We start from the raw sequence: 26,736 nt of genomic DNA, 5'->3' as shown, positions 1-26,736 counted from the left end.
CAGGTCCGCAAGGAGCTGGAGGGGGCGTGGCCTCCAGCTCCGCCTGAATTTCGGGAGATTTTCGGGAGAAAATTTGTCCCGGGAGGTTTTCGGGAGAGGCGCTGAATTTCGGGAGTCTCCCGGAAAATCCGGGAGGGTTGGCAAGTATGATTTACACATTGTGTGGCGTTGGGGTTGTCCGACTTTTTGTGTGGCCATAAACGCAGCACTGGCTAAGTGCCATGAGTGCTTGTGTTGGTGCAGGTGAGAGAGCGAGCGGCTTCTGTTGAAATGACGGATGACAAAGTTGGTTTTAGCCTGGTTTGTTTGGCAGAAAATTACCAGTTTTTATAGATACAAGTTTTTTTTACTCATGTTTTTGGTGTGGTGACAAACAGTTTTGCTCAATAAAGTGATTGATGGAATTCCTGTCCGCAAAGTGTCTCGACAGACGATAATTGAACTGTGTTGACAAAGATTGTTTGTTTGTTGTCACCTGTCACTCACAGAGTTGCATTGCAAAATCATACAGAATAAATTGCAATGTGTTTATTTTGTTTAAAGTTCAGATGGGATTTTTGATTTCCTGCGCGGCATTAATTTGCTGTGCGCAGAGGACGCCTGAGCGGTGCGCAATTGTGCAGGCGCGCACCTTAGAGGGAACGTTGCTCATTAGTGAAGCATGTTTAATATTAACAGTGGGATTTCTGACAAGTAAGGTTTGTTCTCCTACAGAAAATATATTAAAACAAAAAATATGGTTTTTTTTTCTTCATCTTTTTTTATTTTCACACATCTCTGAAAGAGGTCCAGGGAGCCACTAGGGCGGTGCTAAAGAGCTGCATTAGCATACCTGCCAACTACTCCGGTTTTCCCGTAATTAGTACGGTTTTCATCAACCTATTCCGGGTTACGGTTGCAGTGATAAAAAGTATGTTTTTTCATTAATTAAAAATATATATATTTTAAAAAGTTTTATTCACGAAATCGCGTAACAACAATGACAATCGACACTGCTTCCCGTAGCTTCCTATCTAGCCATTCCGAATGCCATGCGCGAGGCTATTTATAGCACCGCTGCCAAGCACGAGGCACCAGTTGTATGGCGTCACATTAGTGCCAAAAATCCGAGCGCATAAAAACTGTTATCGCGCGCTGATTCTCCACTTCGTGCGCGCGCGCGACACCATTTTGCGCGCGCGTGGTGCCTTTTAGCGCGCGCGCGCGGTGCCTTTCTGCGCGCTCTCTGTGTACTCCTGGCATCTCTCCTCGCGCTGTCATGTTTCTTTTTGGCACTTTGGGGGCGGGTATGCTTAGACGGCCCCTTCTTTCTGATTGGTCAGGCGAAAAATGCTGAAAAATGCTCAGAGCCAATCAGAAGTATAGCAGGGCGGGTCATCGTCAATATGTATCAAGATTTACGGAGGAAGAAGTGGATAACAAAATGTCGCGCGCTGATGAAGGTTATTTCATACCACATAAACACAATACAGGGTAATACAATATGTGACCCAAATAAATAATAAGACAACAAACACCATAATCACATCTTTCAGCCAGAACTGGTCCACCAGCAATAACATTATTTTATATTTTCACTTCTTCTTGAACATTAGTTTTCTAATTTATGGAATTTCTTTTGATTCAGCCATAAAATTAATGAAATAATCTTTTGAGTTTTGTTTTTAAAATGTTAAAAATAGCTTTTAATAATGTATTCTGAAACAGTTTAAATTAATCAGAGAACTGACTAACACTGACCCTACACAACTATGTGGCACAATTAAGTCTTTTTTTTTTTTAAAGCGAAAGAGGTAATTTCAACAGCATCCTATGTCATATCTACATGTAATAAGATTTGTAACAAGGGAAACCGTTTGTAAATTGGTCGAAAATCGAGCAAGTTATGGTAATTTAAGTAGTACATGTACCATTGACATCAATGTAATGATTGAGGCTAGATGTCCCAGGTAAGATGGCTACAACGTTGCTAGGGCTGCAGCTAACGATTATTTTTCTATCGATTAATCTATCGATTATTTTTTTCGATTAATCGGTTAATCTATAGATTATTTTTTTCGATTAATCTATAGATTATTTTTCCTTTTACCGATTATTTTTTTTATTTAAAATGAAGAGGAAAAAATAAATGTAGGCCAGTTTTTTCAAAAGGCATGGCTTTTATTTACAAAAACAAAAGTATGGCCACTCAGTCAACATTGACAACAACATGACAAAATATTCTGTAACAATGTAAACATTTAAAACTTTTAACATTTAACAAAATTAAAAGTAGCTTATTTGCTTTTTAATGTGCAAATATAAAAGTAAACATCCAGTGCAAATCTTAATATTCTGGAATAGTATAAGCATTTAAAAAGTAAAAGTATTGCTTATTTTGCTTTAAAATGTGCAAAAATAAAGATAAACATCCAATACAAAAAAGTGCAAAACGGAAATATTCTGTAACAAGTGTAAACATTTCAACAAAAGTAAAAGTATTGCTTATTTGCTAAAATGTGCAAAAATAAAGCTAAACATCCAATACAAAAAAGTGTACAGTGTAAACATTTCAACAAAAGTAAAAGTATTGCTTATTTTGCTTAATAACACAACAATGATAGTATGATTTAAGTGAAAGTTAATTGTTGGTTTGTACATAGTATATGTAACTGTTAATGTTGTAAAAGGTATTTGCACAACTAATTAACGTTAGCGTTTGTGACACGTCTTGTGCCGTGGGGTTCTTTCAGGACCGACAGACTGAACGCCAGACGGCTTTGCCAGGTTTACAATCTTTTAATTTTACACAAAGTCTTTTCTCTTCCAACTCTTTTCTCTTTCTTTCCTCGCTTTTCAGCTCCTCTTCCTCGCTCGCTCGTCGTCCCCTGTCTCTTGCGGCGTCGCTCCCGGCGCGCCCCGCCTCGCCGCTCGCTCGCCGCCGCCGCCTCTCCACAGCGTTAAAGAGGAGCGCGTCTTTGTAAACACTGAACAGGCACGCCAAACGCGCCTCTCAGAGCAAACGGTGCTTTAGTTTATGAATTTACAACGCAGATACAAATGACACATTCATGTTTTTGTGTAATAATGACAACGTATACGCACGCGGACGATTGACTTGTTGATGGTGATGGCAAGAACGCTGTCGGGGGTTTTCTTTTCAAATGTTCGTTCATAGCCGTTGTGCTGCTATGATAGGCCATTTCCGCTCGACACAGTGTGCAACATTATTAGGCCGTTTATTGAAATACTCCGACACTTTTGACGACTTTTGGCGTACTTTTTTCCCCTCGCTCGCATCGTCTGCTTTGCGCTCCGCCATGACAGTAGTGTGACGTAAATATGCGACGCGCCGACGCACAAAAATGGCGTCGACGTATTTACGTAACCGATGACGTCGACTACGTCGACGCGTCGTTTCAGCCTTAAACGTTGCTACACTGGAGAATGATTGGTCATATGAAAAATGCTCACAGCCAATCAGAAAAAGGGGCCGTCTAAGCATACCCGCCCCCAAAGTGCCAAAAAGAAACATGACAGCGCGAGGAGAGATGCCAGGAGTACACAGAGAGCGCGTAGAAAGGCGTCGCGCGCGCGCAGAAAGGCACCACGCGTGCGCAAAATGGTGTCGCGCACGCGCACGAAGTGGAGAATCAGCGCGCGATAACAGTTTTTATGCGCTCGGATTTTTGGCACTAATGTGACGCCATACAGTTGCCATTGTTTCCAAACGAGCGAACGATCATGGAATCAGCCGGAGAAAAATCGCAAACGAGTCTTAAACCGAAAAGAAAACGGCAGTCATTCCGTGAAGAATATTCAAAAGCCTATCCGGGAATAATTATCCGTTCCAAAAAGGGTGAAAACTACGCGAATTGCACCTTGTGCAGACAAGATTTTTCGATCGGACACGGAGGAATTAGCGATGTAAAAGACCACGTTGGGACAAAAAAACACAAGTCTAATGCCGTTGCTAGCGATACAAGTGAAAAACTTTCAACGTTTTTCGTCACCCAAACAGTGATGGTTTTAGCAACATTTTAACCTGTCTGAATGCTAATAATCATTTTGCCTGGACCCTGGCTACTAGGTTTTTCTGATTTCAAAAGTTGGCAGGTATGCATTAGGCTCGAGAGTCGTGGGTTGCTGACCCCTGTCTTAGCTGGTACTTGGTGCAAAAAGTTTGAGTATTAGAAGTAGACATTTAAAGGCGATTCAAGGAGGGTGCGTCAATTTGCTGTATTTCGCCGTTTGCTTGGAAGGTAACGCAGGTGAACAGCGGGGTCTACTGCATACTTGCCAACATTGAGACCTCCGATTTCGGGAGGTGGGGGGGCGTGGTTGGGGGCGTGGCTAAAAGGGGAGGAGTATATTTACAGCTAGAATTCACCAAGTCAAGTATTTCATATATATATATATATATATATATATATATATATATATATATATATATATAAGAAATACTTGACATTCAGTGAATTCTAGCTATATATATATATATATATATATATATATATATATATATATATATATATATATATATATATAAAATAAATACTTGAATTTCAGTGTTCATTTATTTACACATATACACACACATAACACTCATCTACTCATTGTTGAGTTAAGGGTTGAATTGTCCATTGTTGCGTGTTGGACCAGTTGTTCCTCCCAGGGAATTCAAGTCACAATTCGCTCCCAAGTTCTTTCCGACACTTAAAGCTGAGTTGAAAAACCACCAGAGACAGAATAGGTATTTTGTTGTATATTCTCAAAGCTTTGCCAATATACATTTTGATTGAGACCAGTCTAACCCTAGAACATTCTATCGCGCCTCCCAAAATGGTCTGTCTTCCCGATCCCACCACCCTCTCTCTCGTCCCATCTCTGTAGACAAAACAAATGCTAGTCAAAACACATTCCAAAGAACTCAAGGTTAACACACACAGTATACTTGCTGACAGAGCATCAAGAGAAGAAATGGAAAACACGAGCTGTTTTCAAATATGACTAAGAAATGAAAGAAGTACAACTTAAATTCGGATATATGTAAATATCTGCCTCCGACAATTCCCCCTTCAGATCTTCTAAAAAGATCTTTATCACTAGTACAACACTTCTAAAATACGCCCCTCTTTGAGCAAGCTAGTAAAAAATTAAAAGCATAGTTACATGGGAGATAAACGGATGGAATCTATGTCAATGTCGTCACTCTCAGGGAAGGAAACTAGCATTTCTCGAAAGTCACCACTTTGCCAGACCCCCTTCAGGGACACAGCAAACCCAGGTTGTTCAGCAAGCCCCTCAACAGCATCACGAGTCAGGTTGGTCAGTCTCAACAGATTATAAAAAACATAGTTAATGCGTTCTACATTTTTAGTAGCAGTCACAGGGAAAATAGCACCAATAATAGGAAGGTTCTCGAAACCTGCACAGGATTCACACCACAATTTATGTTGTGGTGGGACCCTCCTTGGTTGTTCTATTCTCTGTCACTATTTTTCGAACCATGCTGAACACCCTCTCTGATGATGCATTGATGTGTGGCACGCAACAAAAGTGCTTTCATCAAATGCACTAGATGGCAGTATTGTCCTGTTTAAGAGTGTCACAACATTGCTGTTTACGGCAGACGAACTGCTTTACGGTATACAAAAAAGTGACTGCTGTTGTTGTGTGTTGTTGCCACGCTGGGAGGACGTTAATGAAACTGCCTAACAATAAACCCACATAAGAAATCAAGAACTCGCCCTCCATCATTCTACAGTTATAACGTGATTGGGCAGGTATGCTGGTTATATTGTGGAGGACCTGAGTCCGCCTGAATTTCGGGAGATTTTCGGGAGAAAATTTGTCCCGGGAGGTTTTCGGGAGAGGCGCTGAATTTCGGGAGTCTCCCGGAAAATCCGGGAGGGTTGGCAAGTATGGTCTACTGGGAAGCAGAGGTGGGTAGTAACGCGCTACATTTACTCCGTTACATCTACTTGAGTAACTTTTGGGATAAATTGTACTTCTAAGAGTAGTTTTAATGCAACTTACTTTTACTTTTACTTGAGTATATTTATAGAGAAGAAACGCTACTTTTACTCCGCTACTTTTATCTACATTCAGCTCGCTACTCGCTACTAATTTTTATCGATCTGTTAATGCACGCTTTGTTTGTTTTCGTCTGTCAGACAGACCTTCAAAGTGCCTGCGTCACTAGTGACGATTGACTCCGTTCCACCAATCAGATGCAGTCACTGGTGACGTTGGACCAATCAAACAGAGCCAGGCGGTCACATGACCCGACTTAAACAAGTTGAAAAACTTATTGGGGTGTTACCATTTAGTGGTCAATTGTACAGAATATGTACTGTACTGTGCAATCTACTAATACAAGTTTCAATCAATCAATCAAAAGTGTGAAGGAAAAAAGACACTTTTTTATTTCAAACGTACATCCCGTCAAAAGCCTAAAGACTGACTGCACAGTTCCTGTCTTCACAATAAAAGTGCCGCTCCATCGCGCCTGCGCTTTCAAAATAAGAGTCTCCGAAAGCCAGCGCAAACAAGCTAGCAAGCTACGGAATTTGCCGCGAATGTATTTCTTGTAAAGTGTGTGAAAACGAATATGGAAGCTGGACAAATAAGATACCAAAAACCAACCGCTTTCATGTGGTATTAGACAGAAAGGAGGAACTTTTTTTCTCCTGCATTTGAAAACGTGGACGTTATCATCACTACTGTCTGATTACAATCAATGCAAGTCATCAGAATCAGGTAATACACCAACTTATATTCTTGTCAACATGAAAGAAAGGAATCTATATGTGTTAAACATGCATGTATATTCAGTAAAACACCTTTAACATGTAAACAAAAACGTCAAAATAAATAAATATAAATGATATACTGTATATATCAATGTATGTGTATATATGTATATATATATATATATATATATGTATGTGTGGGAAAAAATCACAAGACTATTTCATCTCTACAGGCCTGTTTCATGAGGGGGGGTACCCTCAATCGTCAGGAGATTTTAATGGGAGCATTCGCATACCATGGTTTATATAGGGCACAGAGTGGGTGGGTACAGGCTGGCCTAGGGGCGTGGTGATTGGCTCATGTGTTACCTAGGAGGTGTTTCCGTCTATGGCGGCATGCTGTTACAATTTCGCTGCGCTTGTTGAGGGATGACAGGTCTGGACGGTAAATAATAAACAGTTTCTCTTTCAAGCATAGGTTGCATCTTTTATTACCACTATTGTTAGGTGTGCTGGATGCAAGAATTTGCCATGTTATTGAATATTCAACATTATTGTCTTTGAGGTCCCAAATGTGTTTGCTGAGTTCTGTGGTATTTCGCAGGTTTTTGTTCCTGAAAGAAGCCTTGTGATTGTTCCATCTGGTTTTGAATTCTCCCTCGGTTAATCCTACATATGTGTCGGATGTGTTAATGTCCTTGCGTATTACCTTAGATTGGTAGACAACTGATGTTTGTAAGCACCCCCCGTTGAGAGGGCAATCAGGTTTCTTTCGACAATTACATCCTTTGTTGGTTTTGGAGTCGTTCTGTCTGAGGGCCGACGGCTCATTTGCAATTGTTTTGTTGTGGTTTGAGATGATTTGTCGTATATTGTTCATGCAGCTGTAGCTCAATTTAATGTTGTTCTTGTTGAATACTTTTCTTAGGATGTTGTCTTTGGGAAAGTGTTTGTCAATCAGATTGAGGAATTTGTGTCCAATGTTCGTTGAGACGTTTTTGCTGTATGGGGGGTTGTACCAGATGATGTCGTTCCGTTTTCTGTTCTTTTTTGGCTGGTTTCCTGGCGTGGGTTCATAGGTGAGGGTGAAATTGTATCCGCTTTCATCAAGGGCTTTTTGGTACGGGGGGGTTGCTTGGTCAAATTCAGCTTTGCTAGATGACAGCATCGATAGCCTTTTATTGATTCCGGTAGGTATTCTTTTCGTGGTGGTGGGTGGGCGGTTGCTGTCATGGTGCACGTATTGGAGTGTTGTGTTGGGTTTCGTGAATGGTTGGTAGCTGTTATTTCTCAGGTTGAAAGTGACGTCAAGGAAGTTGACGGTTTGCTTGTTGGCTTCAATCGTGATCCGTAGGCCGTTCTCTTTGAAAATTTGGCATATGCGCTTCTTGGTATTCTCGCTGCTCCTTGGCGAGGCGCGACACACTGCCAGTCCGTCATCACGGTAAATACCAAGGTTCATATATATATATATGATATGTGTGTGTATGTTACTCATCAGTTACTCAGTACTTGAGTAGTTTTTTCACAACATACTTTTTACTTTTACTCAAGTAAATATTTGGGTGACTACTCCTTACTTTTACTTGAGTAATAAATCTCTAAAGTAACAGTACTCTTACTTGAGTACAATTTCTGGCTACTCTACCCACCTCTGCTGGGAAGTTAGACTTAGAAACACGCCCCACTGGTGTTTTATGTGCAATTCCAGGTGTCCGACATCCACATCAGCCGCTTCCGCGACCCGAGACGCATCCCCGACTTTGAAAAGTTCTGCACCGACACCATGGAGTTGATAAAGCCATCCCTCGTGCTTGTGACAGGTATTAGCCCCGCCCCCTTTAATGCAGCGTTCCAAGTAGTCTTGTGTTTGCGACCTCTTCTCCGCGTCCCTCGCAGGGGATCTGACAGACGCCAAGACGGAGAGCAAAGTGGGCTCGCTGCAGCACGAGGTGGAGTGGCAGGCCTACCACAACATCCTCAAGAGGTCGCGCGTGATGGAGCGCACGAGGTGGATCGACATCCGCGGCAATCACGGTGACGCATCATCATCATCCTCATCCTCGCCCGCTCAGTGTTTTGCAACAACTTGTCTGGTGCTGTCGAAAGCAGCATGTGCATTTTGAGCCCCCAGACAGGAAGTCCTAGCGCTCCTCCCCTTCTCCTTTGCTCTCCCTTGGACGAGCGGCGTTTTAATTATGAAATCATACCCGATGAAGGACATCCTGTCCCTTTACGACCGTGGTCGATATCTTGCCTGTAACACGAGGATGTCTAATTGTTGCGTTAAAAAAAACCATCTGGAACCTTCTATGCATAACAATGACGCTTGTTTTCTTCTCCACAGACGCCTTCAACATAATGTCACTGGACAGCGTCAACAACTACTACCGGTTGGTTTCAGAGAACAATTACGTTGAGAACTGTTTTTCCTCGTATTGTGGCCATGTGGGAGCAGACTGTAGTGTAGAGGTGTCAAAGTCGTTTTCACTGAGGGCCACATGTTTGGCCCCAGAGGGCCGATTTTAACAGTGAATACTATTATTAAACAATTTTAATGCATTTTATTAGTAGATTTTTTTTAAACTAAAATGTAAAAAAAAAAATATGGTAAGTTGCAACAATTTCACCCCAAAATGTAGTGTACAGGTAAAAGCCAGTAAATTAGAATGTTTTGAAAAACTTGATTTATTTCAGTAATTGCATTCAAAAGGTGTAACTTGTACATTATATTTATTCATTGCACACAGACTGATGCATTCAAATGTTTATTTCATTTAATTTTGATGATTTGAAGTGGCAACAAATGAAAATCCAAAATTCCGTGTGTCACAAAATTAGAATATTACTTAAGGCTAATACAAAAAAGGGATTTTTAGAAATGTTGGCCAACTGAAAAGTATGAAAATGAAAAATATGAGCATGTACAATACTCAATACTTGGTTGGAGCTCCTTTTGCCTCAATTACTGCGTTAATGCGGCGTGGCATGGAGTCGATGAGTTTCTGGCACTGCTCAGGTGTTATGAGAGCCCAGGTTGCTCTGATAGTGGCCTTCAACTCTTCTGCGTTTTTGGGTCTGGCATTCTGCATCTTCCTTTTCCCAATACCCCACAGATTTTCTATGGGGCTAAGGTCAGGGGAGTTGGCGGGCCAATTTAGAACAGAAATACCATGGTCCGTAAACCAGGCACGGGTAGATTTTGCGCTGTGTGCAGGCGCCAAGTCCTGTTGGAACTTGAAATCTCCATCTCCATAGAGCAGGTCAGCAGCAGGAAGCATGAAGTGCTCTAAAACTTGCTGGTAGACGGCTGCGTTGACCCTGGATCTCAGGAAACAGAGTGGACCGACACCAGCAGATGACATGGCACCCCAAACCATCACTGATGGTGGAAACTTTACACTAGACTTCAGGCAACGTGGATCCTGTGCCTCTCCTGTCTTCCTCCAGACTCTGGGACCTCGATTTCCAAAGGAAATGCAAAATTTGCATGGTTGGGTGATGGTTTGGGGTGCCATGTCATCTGCTGGTGTCGGTAAATTAAAAAAAACTGCATTTTTACAGTAAAATTTTGGCACCTGAGCTGCCAGTTTTTGTTATTTGTTTTTACCGCAAAACAGCAGTACTGTTTTTATGGTAAAAAAAAAAAAAAAAGGCAGCTCTGTTGCCAGAATTTTACTGTAAAATTTACATTTGTTTTTTTACAGTAAAATTTTGGCAGTATTTTTTATTTTTATTTCCGCAAATCAACAACTGTTGATTTTTCAGTCTACTTTGCTCACGTTTTATTCAATGAAATTGTCAGCATAATTTGGTGTAAAAGAATTTAGTTCACAAAATTCGGACACGAAAAATTCAGCTACATACAGTCGTGGTCAAAAGTGTACGTACACTTGTAAAGAACATCATGTCATGGCTGTCTTGAGTTTACAATCATTTCTACAACTCTTAGTTTTTTGTGATGTAGTGATTGGAGCACATACTTGTTGGTCACAATAACATTCATGAAGTTTGCTTCTTTTATGAATTTATTATGGCTCTACTGAAAATGTGAGGGTCAAAAGTATACATACAGCAATGTTAATATTTGCTTACATGTCCCTTGGCGAGTTTACCTGCAATAAGTTGCTTTTGGTAGCCGTCCACAAACTTCTGGCAAGCTTCTGGTTGTATTTTTGACCAATCCTCTTGACTAAATTGGTGCAGTTCAGCTAAATTTGTCATTATTGTCCACACGTTTAAGTCAGGACTTTGGGAAGGCCATTCTAAAACTTTCATTCTAGCCTGATTTAGCCATTCCTTTACCACTTTTGACGTGTATTTGGGGTCATTGTCCTGTTAGAACACCCAACTGCGCCCAAGACCCAACCTCCGGGCTGATGATTTTAGCTTGTCCTGAAGAATTTGGAGGTAATCCTCCTTTTTCATTGTCCCATTTAAAGCAGTAGTTCCATTGGCAGCAAAACAGGCCCAGAGCATAATACTACCACCACCATACTTGACGGTAGGAATGGTGTTCCTGGGATTAAAACCCTCACCTTTTTTCCTCCAAACATATTGCTGGGTATTTGTGGCCAAACGGCTCACTTTTTGTTTCATCTGACCACAGAAAGTTCCTCCAGAAGGTCTTATCTTTGTCCATGTGATCAGCAGCAAACTTTAGAGGAGCCTTAAGGTGTGGCTTCTCTCAGTCCATGGCCATGCAAAACACACTTGACTGTGGACACTGACACCTGTGTTCCAGCAGCTTCCAATTCATTGCAGACCTGCTTTTTGGTGGTTCTCGGATGACTCTTGATCATCCTGACCAATTTTCTGTCAGCAGCAGATGATAGCTTGCGTTTTCTTCCTGATCGTGGCAGTGACAAAACTGTGCCATGCACTTTATACTTACGAACAATTGTCTGCACAGTTGCTCTTGGGACCTTAAGCTGCTTTGAGATGGCTCCAAGTGACTTTCCTGACTTGTTCAAGTCAATGATTGGTTTTTTTAGATCTGTGCTGAGTTCCTTTGACTTTCCCATTGTGGCGTTTGTAAGCGAGTCTAATGACTGCATCACATGAGCCCTGTTTAAAAGGGCTCAGAGAAGTCAACAGGTGTCCATCCATCCATCCATCCATCTTCTTCCGCTTATCCGAGGTCGGGTCGCGGGGGCAGCAGCCTAAGCAGGGAAGCCCAGACTTCCCTCTCCCCAGCCACTTCGTCCAGCTCTTCCTGTGGGACCCCGAGGCGTTCCCAGGCCAGCCGGGAGACATAGTCTTCCCAACGTGTCCTGGGTCTTCCCCGCGGCCTCCTACCGGTCGGACGTGCCCTAAACACCTCCCTAGGGAGGCGTTCGGGTGGCATCCTGACCAGATGCCCGAACCACCTCATCTGGCTCCTCTCCATGTGGAGGAGCAGCGGCTTTACTTTGAGCTCCTCCCGGATGGCAGAGCTTCTCACCCTATCTCTAAGGGAGAGCCCCGCCACCCGGCGGAGGAAACTCATTTCGGCCGCTTGTACCCGTGATCTTGTCCTTTCGGTCATAACCCAAAGCTCATGACCATAGGTGAGGATGGGAACGTAGATCGACCGGTAAATTGAGAGCTTTGCCTTCCGGCTCAGCTCCTTCTTCACCACAACGGATCGATACAGCGTCCGCATTACTGAAGACGCCGCACCGATCCGCCTGTCGATCTCACCATCCACTCTTCCCTCACTCGTGAACAAGACTCCGAGGTACTTGAACTCCTCCACTTGGGGAAAGATCTCCTCCCCAACCCGGAGATGGCACTCCACCCTTTTCCGGGCGAGAACCATGGACTCGGACTTGGAGGTGCTGATTCTCATCCCAGTCGCTTCACACTCAGCTGCGAACCGATCCAGTGAGAGCTGAAGATCCTGGACAGATGAAGCCATCAGGACCACATCATCTGCAAAAAGCAGAGACCTAATCCTGCAGCCACCAAACAAGATCCCCTCAACGCCATGACTGCGCCTAGAAATTCTGTCCATAAAAGTTATGAACAGAATCGGTGACAAAGGGCAGCCTTGGCGGAGTCCAACCCTCACTGGAAACGTGTCCGACTTACTACCGGCAATGCGGACCAAGCTCTGGCACTGATCATACAGGGAGCGGACTGCCACAATCAGACAGTCCGATACCCCGTACTCTCTGAGCACTCCCCACAGGACTTCCCGAGGGACACGGTCGAATGCCTTCTCCAAGTCCACAAAACACATGTAGACTGGTTGGGCAAACTCCCATGCACCCTCAAGGACCCTGCCCAGAGTATAGAGCTGGTCCACAGTTCCACGACCAGGACGAAAACCCCACTGTTCCTCCTGAATCCGAGGTTCGACTATCCGGCGTAGCCTCCTCTCCAGTACACCTGAATAGACCTTACCGGGAAGGCTGAGGAGTGTGATCCCACGATAGTTAGAACACACCCTCCGGTTCCCCTTCTTAAAGAGAGGAACCACCACCCCGGTCTGCCAATCCAGTGGTACCGCCCCCGATGTCCACGCGATGCTGCAGAGTCTTGTCAACCAAGACAGCCCCACAGCATCCAGAGCCTTAAGGAACTCCGGGCGGCTCTCATCTACCCCCGGGGCCTTGCCACCGAGGAGCTTTTTAACTACCTCAGCAACCTCAGCCCCAGAAATAGGAGAGCCCACCACAGACTCCCCAGGCACTGCTTCCTCATAGGAAGACGTGTTGGTGGGGTTGAGGAGGTCTTCGAAGTATTCCCTCCACCGATCCACAACATCCGCAGTCGAGGTCAGCAGAACACCATCCTCGCCATACACGGTGTTGATAGTGCACTGCTTTCCCTTCCTGAGGCGGCGGATGGTGGTCCAGAATTGCTTCGAAGCCGTCCGGAAGTCGTTTTCCATGGCCTCACCGAACTCCTCCCATGTCAACAGGTGTCGTCAATCATAATCACTCACCTGAAGTAAGGAGGCCATGCCATGAAGCTCATTTGATTTGATTGTAACGCTTCTACATCACCAAAATTGATCAAGTATGTTGCTGTATGTATACTTTTGACCCAGCAGATTTGGTCACATTTTCAGTAGACCCATAATAAATTCATAAAAGAACCAAACTTCATGAATGTTTTTTGTGATTGTGCTCCAATCACAAAAAACTAAGAGTTGTAGAAATGATTGACATGATGTTCTTTACAAGTGTACGTACACTTTTGACCACCACATAAGATTTAGTGTCAAAAAAGCTTTTGCAATGAAGACACAAATTAACCTCCATAAAAGAGCGTCCATATAAATGTCAGATTAGTTCTGGAAAGTGATTTGCATTCCTCTGAAGCGAGTGGTGATATTTACACCAGGCCCAAAATAACTGCAGAGTTGATGTGAGCTGACAGACTTCTTTCCTCAAATTGCATCTGATGTTGTTGCATTGCAGCATTTTGGGAGGGTTTGCTGGTTGACTGTTTTAATGTTGTTTTCCTCGTCTCCTTCAGAAAGTACTCGGCCAATCAGAAGGTGGGCTCCTTCCATTACGTCCACACGACTCCCTTCGGAAACTACTCCTTTGTGTGTGCGGACGCCACCCTGATGCCGGGGCCCAAGAGGCCCTACAATTTCTTTGGTATTCTCAATCAGGTGGGTAACACACTATATTCTACTATTTAGGGCACAGGTGTCAAACTCAACATCATTTTATCTGGCCTGCAAACACCCGTAAATGATATCTGTCAATAAAGTACTTAATGTTTTCTCACTAAATGTTATTGATTTTTTTAAATTTTGACAGAAAAAAATATATGTACTGTTGAAATTGCATACCTTTTAAACTTTAATTGTATCCAATATTGCAAGAAATATTTTCCAAACATGTTTTTGTCTAAATAAAAAATACTTTACAGCAAACTACCCGTCAAATTCATACCTGCCAACTACTCCGGTTTTCCCGTAATTCGTACGGTTTTCATCAACCTATTCCGGGTTACGGTTGCAGTGATAAAAAATACGGGTGAAAACTACGCGAATTGCACCTTGTGCAGACAAGATTTTTCGATCGGACACGGAGGAATTAGCGATGTAAAAGACCACGTTGGGACAAAAAAACACAAGTCTAATGCCGTTGCTAGCGATACAAGTGGAAAACTTTCAACGTTTTTCGTCGCCCAAACAGATTCTTTGGATGTGATAAATGCCGAAGTTTTATTTACGGAGGCAATAATTGAGCATGGACTTCCAATCGCACTGGCTGATCACATGGGACAGTTAAATGTTTGTAATGCAACCTTTAAAAATCATTATGCGGTGATCGCGGTCCCGAAAATAAACTTTTCTTGCATGATAATGTCCAGAAAAATTCGCTTTATATTACTATAGAGTCCTTTTAACGAATGAGTTTGATGGTTTATCACAAACCTTAAATGAAAGAAGTCCTTTGTTCTCCTGCACCATGCACGCGCTTTGGCCTTGCTTCGTGTTTGGTGCGCAATCCTGTCGGCTGTATTTCACAGCACGACATACTGTTAAAAGTGTTTATACTATTTATGCTTTCAAGTCCAAGTTGAAGAAATCTTGTTAAATGTTGACAGCATAACAACCAAAATACAGAAGTATGTCCTTAATATTTTTGCAGTGCTATTTCTGTTGAAAAGTTCAAATGATTACATTAGAGATGTGATGTGCCACTTTTCAAGTGTCTGATGGCTTAAATTAATTTTCATTATTTTTTCATATTTTGAATTCTTTTGAAAGGCTTACAAAAAAACTACATTTGAATTGTAATTCCATGCTATTGACAGGACTATTAATTTTAATGAAGTTAGCTTACCATGTTTACAGTATGATAATTGTGATAGAAATGTGAATTTTAGGCACAGAATATTTTTTACAATTGAACAAGGCAGTAGATTATACAAGCTTGGACAGAAAGTTAATAATGACACCAATTTTTTTTTTTATGGAATTGTTTAGTACTGTTTTACCATTTGTTTACTGTAAAAAGTGTTTATACTGTTTATACTTTCAATGAACAAATTGAAGTCTTGTGAAAGGTTGACAGGATAACTGGCATTAACTGTCAAAATAATTTCAAACTATTGAAGTTAGCTTACAGAATAAACATGTCAATCAACCCATATGATTTTTGCTGTAATATTTTTGTTTTGAAAAGTCACTGTGACTGATAGAAAAGTGATGGTTTTAGCAACATTTTAACCTGTCTGAATGCTAATAAACATTTTGCGTCGGGGGGCGAAGCCCTGAACCCTCCACCAGGACTTTGTCCTGGACCTACCGGGGCCTGCGGCCCCTGGACCCTGGCTACTAGGTTTTTCTGATTTCAAAAGTTGGCAGGTATGCAAATTCATAAAAATGACAATACATTTTACGTTGTGCTTTTACTGTAAATCGAAAAAACAATGGTGTTTTTTGCACACACTTCAGGTGGGTGATATTTTTTTATATCATGATATCGTCTTTGTGTGTTGACCAGTATGACTTTGCATGGCAACGTTTTAACGAGAATTAATGGTCACAGTGTCCCAATCCGATATTGATATTTGCAAAAAAAAAAGGAAAAAAGTATCAGATTACATTGGCTTGCATGTAAAATGTCCATTAAGTGATCCGATACAGACAGCCAGTTTCATTTTTCATTTTCATTTATTTATTTATTTCAGGCAATGACATAAAAAATAATAATGTTACGTCTTTTTGAGGCATTTAACATGCACAAAAACTCCGTAAATTTTGCAGGCGCGTCAGGTCCGGCAAAAAAATTTATATTTTGGGGGTCCGAAACAAGACATTTTTTAAAATTTTAAAATTAGTAAGATTTAGCCACGTATTGCCAACAAAACAAAACAGGAAGTATGCCATCTTCTTTTTCGGTTGGCCATTTTTCAGCTATTCTATTCCGTTCTATTCTATCCTATAAAATATAATATAAAATATATTTATTTACAATAAAATTGAAAAACCCTATACACCCATTTTTTTGGGATTTTAGCAATGCAAATATTTAAAACAAATAAATAAAAGAGAATACATTTTTTATACTTTTTATTTTGGAATTTAATTACCGTATTTTCCGCACTATAAGGCGCACCTAAAAACCTCAAATTTTCTCAAAAGCTGACAATGCGCCTTATAATCCGGTGCGCCTTATATGTGGACCAATATTTATATATATATATATATATATATATATATGTATATATATGTATATATGTATATTGTTGCGTTTTGGACCAGTTGTTCCTCCCAGGGAATTCAAGTCACAATTCGCTCCCAAGCTCTTTACGACACTTAAAGCTGAGTTGAAAAACCACCAGAGACAGAATAGGTATTTTGTTGTATATTTTCAAAGCTTTGCCAATATACATTTTGAGACCAGTCTAACCCTAGAACATTCTATTGCGCCTCCCAAAATGGTCTGTCTTCCCAACGCCAAAAAACCCCTCTTTCCTTTCCCCTCCCTAGCCATAATACATTCCAAAGAACTCAAGGTTAACACACACAGTTTACTTGCTGACAGAGCATCAAGAGAAGAAATGGAAAACACGAGCTGTTTTCAAATATGACAAAGAAATGGAAGAAGTACAACTTAAATTCGGATATATGTAAATATCTGCCTCCGACAATATATATATATATATATATATATATATATATATATATATATATATATAACCAATATTGAGCCACAACAGGTCTCGCAACTGCGGGATGCATAACGTAACCCCAGCCTCTACTGTAGCGTCTATTCTATGCGCCTTATAATGCGGTGCGCCTTATATATGAACAAAGTTTTAAAATAGGCCATTCATTGAAGGTGCGCCTTATAGTGCGGTGCGCCTTGTAGTGCGGAAAATACGGTATACTCTGGTTCATAGTGTCATATTTAGAAAAAAACAGTTCTACTTTTCATTACATTTATCTAGGGGTATAAGGTTACACAAAAAATTCGGTTCGGTACGTATCTCGGTTTAGAGGTCACGGTTCGGTTCATTTTCAGTACAGTAAGAAAACAACAAAATATACATTTTTGGGTTATTTATTTACCAAATTTGCAAAATCTTCCACCAAAAATATTTTTCTGAGTGTAATATTTGATGTGAAGAAATCGGAACCTTGGATAGGTCAATAATTCATAATAACATTGATTTTGATTCAATATTATGTTTTGAGCAATGACAGTTTGAAAGAAAAAAAAAAAACAGCTTTGTTTTATTAGTCAACATTGCAACTTTTTCTAAATTACATTTAACCTTTAAGCTTTTTTATTTCACTTTGGTTATGTTTTTCTTTATTTGAATAGTATTTTTAGAATGTGCCGTGGGCCTTTAAAACATTAGCTGTGGGCCGCAAATGGCCTCTGGAGCACACTTTTGACACCCCTGCTATAGATAATAAAAAATTAAATGTGATAGAGTCCATGGTTCTCGCCCGGAAAAGGGTGGAGTGCCATCTCCGGGTTGGGGAGGAGATCTTGCCCCAAGTGGAGGAGTTCAAGTACCTCGGAGTCTTGTTCACGAGTGGGGGAAGAGTGGATGGTGAGATCGACAGGCGGATCGGTGCGGCGTCTTCAGTAATGCGGACGCTGTATCGATCCGTTGTGGTGAAGAAGGAGCTGAGCCGGAAGGCAAAGCTCTCGATTTACCGGTCGATCTACGTTCCCATCCTCACCTATGGTCATGAGCTTTGGGTCATGACCGAAAGGACAAGATCTCGGGTACAAGCGGCCGAAATGAGTTTCCTCCGCCGAGTGGCGGGGCTCTCCCTTAGAGATAGGGTGAGAAGCTCTGTCATTCGGGGGGAGCTCAAAGTAAAGCCGCTGCTCCTCCACATGGAGAGGAGCCAGATGAGGTGGTTCGGGCATCTGGTCAGGATGCCACCCGAGCGCCTCCCTAAGGAGGTGTTTAGGGCATGTCCGACCGGTAGGAGGCCACGGGGAAGACCCAGGACACGCTGGGAAGACTATGTCTCCCGGCTGGCCTGGGAACGCCTCGGGATCCCCCGGGAGGAGCTGGACCAAGTGGCTGGGGAGAGGGAAGTCTGGGCTTCCCTGCTTAAGCTGCTGCCCCCACGACCCGACCTCGGATAAGCGGAAGAAGATGGATGGATAAATGTGATAAATCTATGGATAAAAAGCAGAGCCTGGCGACGCATGCGCGTTTATCATAATTCTCTCTCTCTGTCTCTGCCCCCTCACCAATTCTGCTGCATGCACAATTAGTTTTTTGTTTTTTTTTAATTTGTTTTTTATTGACATTTAGCATCAGACATTCCTTTCCATCACATCATATTCACATCAATGATATATCTATTGTCTGCCCTAAATGTCAAAATATTTTTGTTTATATCCCACCCATACCAATCACCCACCCCCCCTCAAAAAAGAAAGAAACAACAAAAAAAACAAAGTAATATCTACAAATACATCAATTAAATAAACAAAGAAAGAAAGAGGGAAAAAAAAGAAAAATATATAATAATACATTAATAATAGTAGTAATCAGAAATAAAATAAAATATAAACAGATACCCATATATATATATATATATATACCCACACATACATATATATATAAATATATAAATACATATATATACATACATACATATACACTTGTAGGGAGTAATCCCCCTTTTTTTTTTTTTTTTTTTTTTGGCAATACAATCACTAATTCGAAAAATTAAAGTCAAGTTTATGGGGCGTGACATAGTTGACCCAATTTTCCCAGTATGAAGTAAATTTCTCCAATTTATAATTAATAAAGGCGGTTATCTTCTCCATTTTATATATGTCCATTGTTGTTTCCATCCATTGCTTCAAAGTTGGGCTCTCCTGGGATATCCATTTCCTAGTAATGGTCTTTTTACAAGCCACCAGTAGGATATTCATTAAGTGTTTATCTTTCTTCAGCCAGTCCTGAGGTACATGTCCAAAAAACACATTTTTACTTTCGAGGGGTATTTCACGTTTGAAAATAGCTTGGTGTATCTCTTTCCAATAGTCTTTTATGGTGCAGCAGTCCCATAAAACATGGTAGTGATTTGCATTTGAATTCCCACAATTTCTCCAGCAGGCAGGGGAGTTCCCTTGTTTTGTTTTTAACCCCTTCTTAACCCTGAACGTACATTGAAAATACACGCAACCCTAACTCAAAATGCCGGACATTTGAGGCATTTAAGAAACTCCGCCCTGACAGCTCCGCAAAAGAGGACATGTCCGGTGAAAAGAGGACGTATGGTCAGTCTATCCTAGCCCGTTAGCTGCTAGCGTGCCGTGTGTTGTGCCTCGGTGTGCATTGTTTACACAACCTGCGTTACGCTACTTAATATGTCCGTATGGAAACTCGTTCGGTACACCTCCGAACCGGAACCCCTGTACCGAAACGGTTCAATACAAATACACGTACCGTTACACCCCTACATTTATCTTAAATTATAGATTAGATTAGATTTATTGGTCCCCTTGGGGAAATTCATTGTCACTGCCGTACATTTAAACACTAGACATTACACATCACACAAAAAAAAATAACAAAAAGACATCATACATGACTAACACACATTTACAGATATATGATTTTTATACCATTTTTGGCTTATTCTCCCTCTTTTTGTGTCATTCAGACTCAGATGGACAAACTGGACACATTCAGAGCGGAGAGTCTAAAAAGCAACCAGTCCATCTGGTTCGGACACTACACCACGTCCACCATCGTTTCTCCGTCACCGGGCGTGCGGGAGATGATGAGGTGCGAGCAGACTTGTCTGTTCAACCATAAAGAAGTCAAACTTCTCCGTTTTATGATTAATCTCCTGCGTGTTTAGGTCGGCCATCGCCTATCTGTGCGGTCACCTGCACACGCTGGGCGGCCTGATGCCCATCCTCCACAGTCGACATCCCAGCGGCGCCTTGGAGCTGGAGCTTGGAGACTGGATGGACAACCGCAAGTAAGACAGACATACCATTTTTTTTTGTAAGCATAGCATGATTTGTCTCGAATTACAAATGCACGGTGCACAAATAAAACAAAGGGAAAAAAATACAACTTTCATAACGTGCGGTTCTGCTGCAGTCCTGTCAGTGGCAGTAATGAGCAATATAAAGTAGGTGACAACTGTAACGTGTCAGCGGAACACGTTTATGCATACTTGCCAACCCTCCCGAAATTCAGCGCCTCTCCCGAAAACCTCCCGGGACAAATTTTCTCCCGAAAATCTCCCGAAATTCAGGCGGAGCTGGAGGCCACACCCCCTCCAGCTCCATGCGGACCTGAGTGACGTGTTGACAGCCTGTTCACTCATCCGCTTTCCCACCATATAAACAGCTAATGATCGAGGGCGAGTTCTTGGTTTCTTATGTGGGTTTATTGTTAGGCAGTTTCATTAACGTCCTCCCAGCGCGGTAACAACACACAACAACAGCAGTCAAGTTTTCGTCCCCCGTAAAGCAGTTCGTCTGCCGTAAACAGCAATGTTGTGACACTTTTAAACAGGACAATACTGTCATCTACTGTACATGCATATGTGACCCACCCATAATGTGTCACATTTTTGTGTTGATTTATTTATTTTATTTTGTGGTTTGAATTCGTTTTTGGAGCTGTCTTTACACATTTATCAGTATTCACATTGGTCAGTAGGGGGCAGTAGGGCGTTTCTTCCCAATTGAATGCTATCACCTGCAGACCGGAAGTGTCTTGTCATTCTGATGAGCGCAACCAGTCTGTGAACAATTGAAACGTCCTGTGTGCTTTTTCCTCCTGTATAACAGGTTAGTTTTGGTGAATCAACTCACTGAATAATATCCATGTGATCTTTATAAGTTTATGTACACATTCTGATGGTGGAGCCTAACTCTAAAGTGTTTGTGAGTTGTAGTTTGTATTTGTGAATGAATCCAGTGCACAGCTGCAGTAATCAATACAAAAAGGCGAGGTGAGTGCGCAATGTTTACATAGGAACTTCTGATCCTAATTCAGACTCCCAAATTAGAGCTCCCGTTTTCTTATTGATTTTATAATGTATATTTGTATAATGTGTGTGTTCTGAAATAGTGACAGAGAATAGAACAAGGATGGACAATTCAACCCTTAACTCAACAATGCGTAGATGAGTGTTATGTGTGTGTAAATGTGTAAATAAATGAACACTGAAATTCAAGTATTTATTTTATTTATTTATATATATATATATATATGTATACATATATATATATATATATATATATATATATATATATATATATATATATATATATATATATATATATATATATATAGCTAGAATTCACTGAAGGTCAAGTATTTCTTATATATATATATCTTAACCACCCCCCTGCCCCCAACCACGCCTCCACCCCCCACCTCCCGAAATCGGAGGTCTCAAGGTTTTGCAAGTATGCGTTTATGTCAACATTTCGGTCTGGCTGATTGACATTGGGGTGTCCAAACTTTTTCTACTGAGGGCCACGCACTGAAAAATGAAAGCATGCGGGGGCCATTTTGATATTTTTATTTTTTATTTTTTATTTTCATTTTCATTTTCAAAACCAATACAATATTGTAACCCTTAGGACTCACCTCAATTTTGGTGAATGTTAAATGTTCGGGGACCCACAAGTATCTCAGTCATTGAAGTGAGAAAAACAAGTCATAAATATTATATTTTTTTTATATCATTTTTTTACTTTTAACGCTTGAATATCTGTAGATCAACTTCAAATCGGTCCGTTGACACAAAGTTTGACTTATTTAAATGTTTGGTGACATTTTTTGTAAAAAACAAAACCCAAAATAGGCAATATTTTCCTCAAAATGTTCAAGTGTGAAGATGTGAAGTATTTATAACCTTAAAGAGGTTGATAATTCATAACATTGCTTTTGATCCATTATTGTTTTGTTTTTTTATCAATAATGGTTTAAAAAAAAATCAGACTCCAACTCATAAATTTTTTTTAAAATAAATTATAAATCAATATATATTATTTTTACGTTCAATGCCTGAATCTCTAGATCAACTCCAGATTTATCCGTCGATTAAGTTTTAGTTTTTTTGTTTTTTTTTATGTTTTATGCAGTTTTTGTCAGCGAAAACCTTGTTTTACTTTTATGGCAAACACACAAAATATGCAATATTTTCCCCATAAAAGTGTAATATTTGATGTGAAGTAATTGGAGCCTTGAATAGGTCAATAATTCATAACAAGGTTGATTTTATTTCATACCAGTATGGATTTTGATTCATTATTTTTTAAACAATGCCAGTTTTAGACTAAAAAAAAAACAGGCATGTCAGTACCTTTGTGTTATTAGTGTCATTATTGCAACATGTTCTTGTTACATTACACCTGTTTGCTATTTTTATTCCACTTTTTAATGTTTTTTTTTCAAATCGTATTTTCAAACTGTGCCGTGGGCCATAAAAAAAAATAAGCTGCTGGCCGCAAATGGCCCTGTTGACTTAATCGTCTTCCTATGAGGAAGCAGTGCCTGGGGAGTCTGTGGTGGGCTCTCCTATTTCTGGGGCTGAGGTTGCTGAGGTAGTTAAAAAGCTCCTCGGTGGCAAGGCCCCAGGGGTAGATGAGATCCGCCCGGAGTTCCTTAAGGCTCTGGATGCTGTGGGGCTGTCTTGGTTGACAAGACTCTGCAGCATCGCGTGGACATCGGGGGCGGTACCTCTGGATTGGCAGACCGGGGTGGTGGTTCCTCTCTTTAAGAAGGGGAACCGGAGGGTGTGTTCTAACTATCGTGGGATCACACTTCTCAGCCTTCCCGGTAAGGTCTATTCAGGTGTACTGGAGAGGAGGCTACGCCGGATAGTCGAACTTCGGATTCAGGAGGAACAGTGTGGTTTTCGTCCTGGTCGTGGAACTGTGGACCAGCTCTATACTCTCGGCAGGGTCCTTGAGGGTGCATGGGAGTTTGCCCAACCAGTCTACATGTGTTTTGTGGACTTGGAGAAGGCATTCGACCGTGTCCCTCGGGAAGTCCTGTGGGGAGTCCTCAGAGAGTATGGGGTATCGGACTGTCTGATTGTGGCAGTCCGCTCCCTGTATGCTCAGTGCCAGAGCTTGGTCCGCATTGCCGGCAGTAAGTCGGACACGTTTCCGGTGAGGGTTGGACTCCGCCAAGGCTGCCCTTTGTCACCCATTCTGTTCATAACTTTTATGGACAGAATTTCTAGGCGCAGTCAAGGCGTTGAGGGGATCTGGTTTGGTGGCTGCAGGATTAGGTCTCTGCTTTTTGCAGATGATGTGGTCCTGATGGCTTCATCTGGCCAGGATCTTCAGCTCTCACTGGATCGGTTCGCAGCCGAGTGTGAAGCGACTGGGATGAGAATCAGCACCTCCAAGTCCGAGTCCATGGTTCTCGCCCGGAAAAGGGTGGAGTGCCATCTCCGGGTTGGGGAGGAGATCTTGCCCCAAGTGGAGGAGTTCAAGTACCTCGGAGTCTTGTTCACGAGTGAGGGAAGAGTGGATCGTGAGATCGACGGTGCGGCGTCTTCAGTAATGCGGACGCTGTATCGATCCGTTGTGGTGAAGAAAGAGCTGAGCCGGAAGGCAAAGCTCTCAATTTACCGGTCGATCTACGTTCCCATCCTCACCTATGGTCATGAGCTTTGGGTTATGACCGAAAGGACAAGATCACGGGTACAAGCGGCCCAAATGAGTTTCCTCCGCCGGGTGGCGGGGCTCTCCCTTAGAGATAGGGTGAGAAGCTCTGTCATCCGGGAGGAGCTCAAAGTAAAGCCGCTGCTCCTCCACATCGAGAGGAGCCAGATGAGGTGGTTCGGGCATCTGGTCAGGATGCCACCCGAACGCCTCCCTAGGGAGGTGTTTAGGGCACGTCCGACCGGTAGGAGGCCGCGGGGAAGACCCAGGACACGTTGGGAAGACTATGTCTCCCGGCTGGCCTGGGAACGCCTCGGGGTCCCACAGGAAGAGCTGGACAAAGTGGCTGGGGAGAGGGAAGTCTGGGCTTCCCTGCTGGGGCTGCTGCCCCCGCGACCCGACCTCGGATAAGCGGAAGAAGATGGATGGATGGATGGATGGACTTAATCGTATAATAATCTAATAAAGTTTTCATACATGCACTAATCTTTCTACTGGTGGCCAACAATCTAAAAAAAAAAATGTCTGTTTTGTTAATTGCTGTTGTAGAATCTATGTTAATACTGCCATACTTGTATTTTTCAACTTTCTTTGCACCAAACAGAGGGTGATGCATGTTTAAATGCTGTGTAATTAGACCATGGTTATGTTGATGCTAAGTTATAATAATGGAGTTAACAGTACTACAACATGTCGACATAAACGGACCATTTTGAATAAAAAAAAGGACCTCTTCAACTCACACTCATGACGACAAAATGGGTCGACCATGTATGTGGATGAGTTGGTCAACATAGACGGGTTGTGGACATAAATATATTGAACAGTATTTTGGTGTTCAACCAGGTACAGGATCCTGGCTTTTGACCACGACCTGCTGAGTTTCTCAGACCTGAGATTTGAACAGTGGCCCGTGGTGCTCATCACTAACCCCAAGGACCGGCAGTACTTGCATCCAGGACTGGAACCTGTGGGCCGCATACGGAGGTCCACACACATCAGGTGGGTGATATTTTTTACATCATGATATCGTCTTTGTGCGACGACCAGTATGAATTTGTGTAATTTTCAAACTATCCCATAACAACAGTTTTACATAAAACATCTGTGCGCGAAATAGTTCCAATCGTTTGATAATTTATATAAGAAATAAACAACCTATTTTACAATAACATCTTTTCTGAATTATGCCTTTATAAGAGGGAATTGTTTCACCCGGAGAGAATTGTGTAACGCATCACGAACGTATAATTCATGTAAACACGTGGTGCGATACACGATATTCATCCGCCGTGCTTAGGGTATAAATCAGGGGTGCTCACACTTTTTCTGCAGGCGAGCTACTTTTCAATTGATCAAGTCGTGGGGATCTACCTCATTCATATATATCATTTATATTTACTTATTTATGAAATATATGTTTTTGTTAACAAGTTAAAGGTGTTTAATGATAATGCAAGCATGTTTAACACATATAGTTAATATTGTTAATACATTAAAGGTGTTTAATGATAATACAAGTATGTTTAATACATATAGTTAATATTGTTAACAAGTTAAAGTTGTTTAAAGATAATGCAAGCATGTTTAACACATATAGTTAATATTGTTAACAAGTTAAAGGTGGTTAAAAATAATACAAGCATGTTTAACACAAATAGTTAATATTGTTAACAACTTAAAGGTGGTTAAAGATAATACAAGCATGTTTAACACATAGTTAATTTTGTTAACAACTTAAAGGTGGTTAAAGATAATACAAGCATGTTTAACACATATAGATTCCTTTCTTTCATGAAGACAAGAATATAAGTTGGTGTATTACCTGATTCTGATGACTTGCATTGATTGGAATCAGACAGTGGTGATGATAACGTCCGCATTTTCGAATGGAGGAGAAAAAAAAGTCCTCCTTTCTGTCCAATACCACATGAAAGTGGTTGGTTTTTGACATCTTATTTGTCCAGCTTCCGTACTCCTTTGTATACACTTTACAAGAAATACATTGTCGGCAAACTCCGTAGCTTGCTAGCTTGTGCACGCCAGCTTTCTGAGACTCTTATTTTGTTAGCACAACTGTGCAACTGTGCAGTCGGTCTTTGGAGTTTTGACGACAGGTACGGCGCCAGAGTCTGTTGAAATAAAGTGTTTCTCGCCTTCCAGTCGGTAATTTTAATGAGCTGGCAGCAGCCAGCGTCATCTCAGAAGACCCTCGGGTGCCGTGAATGTCAATCAAGTGACGAAAGTGACGTCATAGTGAAGATTTATGATCGCTCATTTTTAGGACTATTTTTTTAATGCCTGGCTGGTGATCGACTGACACACCCTCCGAGATCGACCGGTAGATCGCGATCGACGTAATGAGCACCCCTGGTGTAAATAGAACATGTTGACGATTTGGTGTTACCAGT

At 41.6% G+C, this 26,736-nt stretch overlaps 1 protein-coding gene across 2 annotated transcripts in view; it reads left to right on the top strand.

Moving 5' to 3' along the window:
* tmem62 (transmembrane protein 62) overlaps window positions 1-26,736 on the top strand; it is a 98,992-nt gene that overhangs the window by 24,508 nt on the left and 47,748 nt on the right. For both annotated transcript variants that reach the window (XR_009816067.1, XM_061969205.2), the window contains exons 3-9: window positions 8,446-8,557; window positions 8,634-8,771; window positions 9,082-9,127; window positions 14,202-14,343; window positions 20,341-20,465; window positions 20,542-20,664; window positions 25,172-25,327. Coding sequence is in view for 1 of the 2 variants with exons in the window: in XM_061969205.2 (XP_061825189.1) it covers window positions 8,446-8,557; window positions 8,634-8,771; window positions 9,082-9,127; window positions 14,202-14,343; window positions 20,341-20,465; window positions 20,542-20,664; window positions 25,172-25,327 (842 nt within the window). In the remaining variant the exon portion in view is untranslated. The remainder of the gene's footprint in view (window positions 1-8,445; window positions 8,558-8,633; window positions 8,772-9,081; window positions 9,128-14,201; window positions 14,344-20,340; window positions 20,466-20,541; window positions 20,665-25,171; window positions 25,328-26,736) is intronic.

Source organism: Nerophis lumbriciformis, linkage group LG08 (assembly GCF_033978685.3).
Source record: "Nerophis lumbriciformis linkage group LG08, RoL_Nlum_v2.1, whole genome shotgun sequence".
Lineage (NCBI taxonomy): Eukaryota > Metazoa > Chordata > Actinopteri > Syngnathiformes > Syngnathidae > Nerophis > Nerophis lumbriciformis.
Note: the sequence above shows the minus strand (reverse complement) of the source record. Positions and strands in the feature narration are given on the sequence as shown.